Source organism: Mesitornis unicolor, unplaced genomic scaffold (genome assembly GCF_000695765.1).
Source record: "Mesitornis unicolor isolate BGI_N332 unplaced genomic scaffold, ASM69576v1 scaffold17697, whole genome shotgun sequence".
Taxonomy (NCBI): Eukaryota; Metazoa; Chordata; class Aves; order Mesitornithiformes; family Mesitornithidae; genus Mesitornis; species Mesitornis unicolor.
Genome location: NW_010198593.1, coordinates 668 through 9,116, shown reverse-complemented (window position 1 = coordinate 9,116; position 8,449 = coordinate 668). Strand labels below are relative to the sequence as shown.

Below are 8,449 nucleotides of genomic sequence, written 5' to 3'. Positions count from 1 at the left end.
CCCAAGCACCACATCTACACGTCTTTTAAATACCTCCAGGGATGGTGACTACACCACTTCCCTGGGCAGCCCGTTTCAATGTCTGATGACCCTTTTGGTGAGGAAATTTTTCCTAATATCCAATGTAAACCTCACTTGGTTCAACCTGAGGCCATTTCCTCAGAGAAACTGAGACCAACCTCCACCTCTCTACAACCTTTTTTCAGGCACTTGTAGATTACAATAAGGTCTTCCCTCAGCCTCCTCTTCTCCAGACTAAATAATCCCAGTTCCCCCAGCCATAAGGCCTCATAAGACTTGTGCTCCAGACCACTCACCAGCTTCGTTACTCTTCTCTGGACACACTCCAGTGCCTCAATGTCCTTGTAGTGAGGGGCCCAAAACTGAACACAGGATTCGAGGTGCAGCCTCATCAGTGTCGAGTACAGGGGAAGGATTACTTCCCTACTCTTGCTGGTCACACTATTTCTGATACAAGCCAGGATACTGTTGGCCTTCTTGGCCACCTGGGCGCACTGCTGGCTCATGTTCAGTTTGCTGTCAACCAGTATCCCTAGATCCCTCTCTGCTATGTAGCTTTCTAGACACTCATCCCCAAGCCTGTAGCATTGCATGGGGTTGTTGTGACCCAAGTGCAGGACCTGGCACTTGGCCTTGCTGAACCTCATACAATTGGCCAGAGACCATCAATCCAGCCCCCTCTGTAGTGTCTTCCTACCCTCAAGGAGATCAACACTTCCTCCCTGCTTAGTGTCATCTGCAAACTTACTGAGAGTATACTCAATCCCCTTGTCCAGGTTGTTAATAAAGATATTAAACAGAACTGGCCTCAGCATTGAGCCCTGAGGAACATCATTTGTGACCGGCCTCCAATTGGATTTAACTCCATTCACCACCTCTCTTTGGGCTCAGTCATGCAGTCAGTTTTTTACCCAGTTAAGAGCATGCCTGTCCAGGCCATGGGTAGCCAGTTTTTCCAGCAGAATGCTGTGGGAGATGGTGTCAAAGGCATAACTAAAGTCCAGGTATACTACTTCCATAGCCTTTCCCTCATCCACTAAGTCGGTCACCTGGTCATAGAAGATCAGGTTAGTCAAGCATAATCTGCCTTTCATAAACCCATGCTGACTGGGCCTGATTCTGGTTGTCCTGGACGTGCCGTGTGATGGCACTCAAGATGATCTGCTCCATGACCTTCCCCAGCATCAAGGTCAGACTGACAGGCCTGTAGTTCCCCAGATCCTCCCTCCGGCCCTTCTTGTAAATGGGTGTCACATTTGCCAATGTCGGGCATGTCAGTCCCAGAGTGACAGGAATAAAAGCTGAAATATTCAGTGACCATTATGTGCTATTGGCAGAACACAGAAGTTACTGGGAGAAAGAACTTTTGACTTAACAGTTCTTCCCTCCTGTAAAGCTATACATGTTTCATGCGTTCTGTAAAGATGCAAAGCTCTCTTAGATAGCCTTTACTTCCAGTACCTTGTTTCAAAAGCAGTATCTAATTAGTATTCAAAAAACAAGGAGTCACCTAAAATGTGTTTTTTCACTGCTGGTGTCTCAAATTGTCTTCTTCTGAAGAAGCCATCATCCATAAAAAGCAAAGGAATGTACCTCCAATTCTTTGCTAAAATATACTGGTGCCAATGCATGCTTACAAGGCCAGCAAGCCACATCTGATTTGCTTGATGCATTCTTCTAACTTATAGCAGATACTCAGACTGAGTAAAAAACAAGATTTTTATCTTATAAGGAGTTTTCTAACACATATTAAAAAACCAGCCCACCCACACCCCTCATTCCCCATCCCTACCCTTGAATTTTTGCCAGTATAGCATGTCTCTTGGAGTCCAAATAGTTACAGAAACTAAAATGAAAAATTCATCTTCATGAGGTACCAAGCTGACAAGTTGATTTTAGAAGACAAGTGGAAGAGTCAGTTTTGGGCACTAAGAATTGTCTGCAGTTTGTTTTTCAACAAAGAGAGGCTGACAAAATTCAGACAGAAAAGCTGCTAAAAAAAAATAAGCTAACAATCAAGCTCAGAGCTCAGTGCCACTATTAAGTACAGTCTTAAAAATGACAAGAGGCTTCCTGCTACACTACAGAATGCAACAGAGCAAGAACTGGGAGTTCCTACTACTTTTGCCTTATTGCATTACCTTCTTTTTTCGTACAATTCATTTGGACTTACTTTTTCCTTCCTTTATTGTTTTAGAACAAAGGAAAAGAAAAGGAAAATTTCAGGATTGAGTTTATACTTCCTGGAGATAAAGCAGAGATTTTTCTTTTAAACTAGGATGAACTGAGCACAGATGTGATCTTGTTCTTAAGCAACAGAATAAATGTTTTTTCCACTGGACATTGCAGGGCAGCATAAGGGGAAAAAGATCCTAAAACATAAACACACTCTTTTTTTCCCTCCTAATTATTAATTCAGGTCTCCATGGCATATGAAAACACACTGCTAATAATGCACGCAAAAGTGATTAAAAGCAATCTACCTCTAAGTTCGGTCAGAATACCAATTTTTTGCTCTAGAATTGCTTCAAGTTGGGTAGCGTAAGAATCCACATCATAGTCTACTTCTTCTGTAATCTCAAGAAGAGCTTTTTCATCTTCCAGCCATCTAATTGATTCCTAGATAAAAGTTAAAAAAAACAACTAAATATTTTAGCAAATTTTCAAGACAGAGAGCTGAATTGCTCCTTTTCTCAAGAAGACCACACTTTTACTTAGTCACAGATATATAACAGATATAACAGATTATAACAGATTTCAATCCTAAAATGAAACCTTATTGTTAATTCAGCAAAATTGTATGTTTCCTACATAGTTTCTTAACTCCAATGATCATACCAGCAACAGATAAACCCCAGCTACCCAAGTTCTCTTCAAATTCAGAACATTAGGTGGCTGTAAAGCTAAGAGACTCAGAACTTCATATCATGGTTAAGTCCCCTTAGGTAGGTATCAAACTTTGAAGTCAGGCTTCAATTTTAAATATGGGCTGGTTGCCACTGACCATAATCACAGTGTCATTACTACAGTCAAGGAGCCAAGATAATTCTGTTCATACTCATAATCACTTTTGAGAGAAGCTTTATAAAAGAAGAGCTATTTTAAGCTCTCTGTTGCATGAGCTAACTCCCTAGACAGATAAGAGTACTGTAGAAGTTGGTTAAAGCAGCTCTTGGGCATCTTTGCACTCCAAATATTTAAAAAGGGGAGGGGAGAAGAAAAAAAGTCTTGCTGCAAAGAAGAATGCAACCAGAAGCTTAAAGCTTACAGAACCATGCAAAGCTGTGATCAGAAGAACTGATCCCATTGGAAATGTTTTGATTAAAAAAAAAAAAGAAAGCAGCTGACAGTTCTAGGCATGCTGGACTTGAAATACTAAAATTAATTCTTTCCCTCTGTGCTCAGTAGTCCAAGTAATATTGAAAGCATAGTCCAAACCCCATGTATGTTTTGTTGGCTTTCAGGACAGATGGAGCTCACATTGGGACAGGATTCATCTCATCTAGTGTAAACTCGTATATTCAAGAAACAAAGGAAGACCAACACCTCTAGAGCATGATTCATTCAGTTGATCTATTTTAGACATTTTTGTTAGGATAGGATGTTTTGTATCCCAGAATCAACAGCTTCCAGGAGAAAGCTGACAAAAGACAACTTCTGTGAGTTACAGCTTGTAGTTTTATTGATGCAGCCCATCTCCACCCATGGCATGCTGTGAATGAAGTGAGCTGAGGCTCAGACACATTTCCTTCTAATGTCTGCTGTGAGGAGCAGTAATCTCCAGCATAAGGCCAATTGGACACACAGAGGCAGTAACATCTTAAAAAAATGCAGCCTGTCTCTCCAGAAGTCACAAGCATTAGGGCACAGCTATGGTATACGGCATGACTTTCACACTTCCGCATGTTTTATTTCAGAGCTAATGTTTCATAATAACTAAATTTCTACATCTCCTGTAAAATGTGTTATTTAGCATCCTACTGTATTACATGAACACACATCAATGTTCCACTAAGATACCTAAATTGAGGAGATATGTGTATTCTCCACAGGCTTAATGTTTTGCTGTTTTCTTGCAGCAGATGTGCCAAATGGACAGCCTACCTAAAGACTCTAAGGTTATGAACAGGAGCAACTCATATTACCTTCTGAAAAATGAAACTCATACTTATTACAATTTATTTTGTGAATGTAAAAGGCTCTGTGGCACTGACCAGCATTACACTGTGTGGGCAGTATTCCTTCTAAAGACCCTGACTAATAGCAAGTGAAAACCTTTTTGTATCTGTAAAAAAGAAGCAAAAAGACAGTTAGGAATATATTTGTTTCTTCTAGATCTCGGTATATCAGAGGAAGATGTCACAGAAGGATATTTAAGGAGATACTTGGAAAGAGTATCGCAGTATCTTTTAGGGAGATGCTTAAACAGAAATGATGCTGATAGAGACATTACTATTAATTGTCAGCTTTGGCATAGGAATATTGGCATAGATTAGACAGTGAAATTGAAAATTTCAAGACCAATCTGAGTAAGCTCCCTACAACTAGAAAAAACAGTTATTAATGCTGGAAAAGGACTAACACAGAAAGTATAGTAAATAGTTAAAATAGTAAAAAGAAAATAGAAACTTTTCTTACAATGAACGCAGTCTACTTAGGAATGTTTGTTGAGAAGAAAAGGAAAAACTTATTAAATTTCTGGGATGGTAGAAAAATATGCTTCTCTTTCATCATGTGGGACAAAGATTAATAGTTATGGGATCTAAACACCTGTTCCTTTTTGTTTGCTACAATGGGCTTAGCATAATAAAACAATTTAGAAATCTCTGACAGCAGCAGAATGACCAGATGATATTCTACACCTTCAAGAGTATGCACTTTCATCGGGAAGACCTGAATTCCTGGATTAGGATAAAACAAAGTAGAGCTCCATCTTTTACCTGGAAGACAGCCCTGTGGTCTTCTACTACTTGCTCTTCCATTTCCACCATTTGTGAAACAGCTTCATGGAAAGTAAACAACTGTGGAGAAACTTCCTCTTCCTAAAAACAATAGTTAAGCTTGTTAGCCTGGAAAGAACTGTGGCTACAGGAAATATATTGAATGTGATCCATCACAAAGCATGAAAAGAAATATGCAGAAAGCAGAACCTGTCAAAAATAGAACTTAATACTTCTAACAAGAAAATATCCAGAAATGAGTGGAGAGGGCAATAAATTCAAAATGTTCAGAGTTAAATTTAGAAGATGCCTTTCAGTCCCAGCTCTTCACTCATGCAGCCCAGAGACACATTCTGGGAACATGATGTGGCTCTCTCTCAGACATTGCTCGGGGGTTTCACTCCATGAAAATAATGATGGTGAGAGGAGGAATGATGGGTAGCTAGGGTACACACAGAAAGGCAAACTCACTTGAAACAGATGTTGCATGCAGGGAAAGTAATGGTCAAAAGCACGGGAGTATTAAATAAAATGAAAGCATTTCCCAGGCTACTTCTAACTACCTAATAAGAGATGAAGATACTGGAAAAAATGCACACCAAAAAAAGTGAGAGTCTAGAGCAGACCCTGCCTAGACATTAAAAGCCCTAATCAGCAGGGAAGATGAAAAGTAAAACATTCTCCTCTCATCCTTCAAGGAACCTTTTTTTTTTGTGTATGGGAATGAACATAACACCATAAAGTGAAAAGGAGAAGGGGCATGCTGTATCTACTTAATGACATTGCTAGCAGGCTATAAATACACATTACTCTGGATTTGTTCTGCCACTGTATTTATCATCATCTTTCTCCATGTAATGCTGTAAACCACTCACATTTTGTTCACAAAGCAGTTTGAGATCATCTCTCTGAGGAGAGCTCCCCACACTCCACTGTGTCTCTAAGTCATCGATCTGATTGGGAGCATGGTGTATAATGGGATGGATATCTCCTGCAGCACTAGGATCAACCATCAGCTCCTTCACCCTACAATCAGAAAATATTTAATTTGTAAATTAGTAACCTCCTGTGCAAAAGAGTCACAACCAAAAATAAAGCTCTCTGAGTTTATGTGCAATTTAAATCATTTAATAAGGATGATGATGTCAGCTTCACAAACTTAATGTACTTTCAATGACAAAAAGATGTTAGACCAACTCCTAAAAAGCATGGACCACTGGATTTCAACTACTTGCAGGTGGATTACAGTCTATCTTCTAGCAAGAGGCATTTTTTGACTGAAATCTTACTACTCATAAACTGTTTAAAGGGCAAAAATATCCAAACCCTCAATATTAACTCCTTAACAATGAATAATATTTGAAAGAAAAGTTCATTCAGCACCCTAAACCTGACCATCATTTTTTTTCTGTGCACACAATTGTGCTTTAAAAAAATTAGTACTCCACTAGCTGTTATAAGCAAATCCACCAAGAATTCTGAAGAAAATAATTTGCAACTAAGTATCCCAGAGAATGAATAGATCCTTTAATTAAAATAATTTAAAAGGTGAAAATATCTTATTAAAAGATGTTCTTGCAGCATGAAAATAGTTTAAAAAATTTATAACAGATCTGTCACAAAAAGCCCATTTAAAAGAACATTTATTAAACAGACACACCAAAGCCTGCAAATATAGCAAGTTTTAGAACAAATTCTTCATTTTTAAGGACTTTTTTTTTTCAAGTAGCACATATTTACTACAATGGAAACTGTATTTCATTCATCTTTGGAGTGATGAAAAGTTTTAAAAATAGATACACATTAACATTGTTTTCTTTTTTTAATTAAACATATTCAAATTACCCTAAACACAGACTTGTCAGATTTGGTCCACTAAATATACAAAGGTGACATCACCATTTTTTAATAATGTATGAAGGAAACTAGCAAGTTTGGATACAGTATGTGGTTGTTTAAGGAGGGTGAATAAAATAGTGGGAAGATGAGTGCAGATCATGCAGAATCATCACCTACCAAACAAAATAAAAACAAAGTATGTGTGGCTCAAGGCAAGGGGATTAATGAAAGGTTGGTCTGTAAAATTACATTGCCATAAAAGAAAACTTAAAAATAAAGTTTTCATGTATAGAATGAACTAGACCTGGTGACTGAAGGAGAAAAGTCATCATACTCATAGGAAGGAGAGAGATCAGAGCGACTGCCACTACCCTGTGAGAAGGGAATGTCTGAAGGACTAATTCCAAATTCCTTTACTCTGCAGCAGCAAAATACAGCAGCAAATTAAAAGAAAATGTTCTCATAAACACAGTTAAAATAACAACTCTATGTTTAGCATTCTTCATTAATAGTTTAACAAAAGTATTTTTATATTAAAACATAAGTAAGAGTGTTGACATATTTAAACCTTCTGCAAATAGATCACAGATCACTTACAGATCACTAACAAAGCTGAACAAAATCAGAGCTGCTGATTTGCAGGAGACTGTAACAGCAATGTATTCAGAAGAGTAATTCCAGATTTCAGTTCATGCAGTTAATAAATTTGCTCTACATTCAATATCTAATTAAACTGCTACTTTTAACGTCAAACCACTACAATACTTTAAATGCTATACTGCCCCCTGTCTTACACTGCGCACACTTCAGCACCTAAAAACTAATTGCACTATAAAAATGATATATTGCTAGAAAAAATTAAAATACTACACAAAAGAAATGAACCAACTATACAGTGATAGGCATTTACTCCATAACAACATACAAATTTAACACCAAGGGGAAGAAACAGTTTCAGCTTCAGCACAACGATTTATATACTAGAAACAGGTATATAATTTGTTTTGCAGTGTCTTTTTCTGGAGTAATTTCAGCAATATGTATTCTATAAGGGATAGAAAGATTCAACGAGTCTTGATGAATGTGCAACATCCTTCATTATGTTACTATAAGCAGGGAAGTAGATGCCCTGTTCTCACCAGGAAGGAAATCACATAGAATGGTCAAAGCCAGGCAGATTTGCTACTAACTCCCTTGATCCAAACACAAAGACATTCAGATACCAAGAAGAGCAGACAATAAGCTTCCCTAGCAGCTCTTTGTGCCCAATTAGTGACTGGCCAGGGAGTGCACGGCCAAGCAAGAGCAGACAGGGGTTCTGCCCTCTTTCACTACGGAAAGCAGGCCACTAGGTGGTAGCCTCTTCAGCCAAAATCAGGCTTTCTGATGGCCCAGATGCTTGTTTGCCTCCTTCGTTGTTCGCAGCAAAGCAGGGGGCAGGTGTCTGGCTCTCAGGTCTGACTGCAGGATCTCATCTCCACAGACATTAAACCAAGGAGCGCTACAGCTGGGGAAGGCTCTTTTCACACTCACTGAAAATATAAACACTTTCAGAGAGCAGTACAAGTCTCAGGGGTGCTGCATCAGCCTCAGGAGGTGCTAATTTCTCTGCACTGATTATAATGTCAATGTTGGATTAACTGACTCTT

At 38.6% G+C, this 8,449-nt stretch overlaps 1 protein-coding gene across 1 annotated transcript; it reads right to left on the bottom strand.

The window, feature by feature from the left end:
* Positions 1-2,504: 2,504 nt before the first annotated feature.
* On the bottom strand, positions 2,505-7,218 carry LOC104544347 (kinesin-like protein KIF2A; the record flags this gene model as incomplete). Its single annotated transcript, XM_010189195.1, has 4 exons — positions 2,505-2,640; positions 4,962-5,063; positions 5,837-5,987; positions 7,105-7,218. Coding segments are annotated over 4 exons (503 nt in total), but the record flags the coding sequence as incomplete, so codon positions are not given.
* Between the last annotated feature and the right edge of the window lie 1,231 nt (positions 7,219-8,449).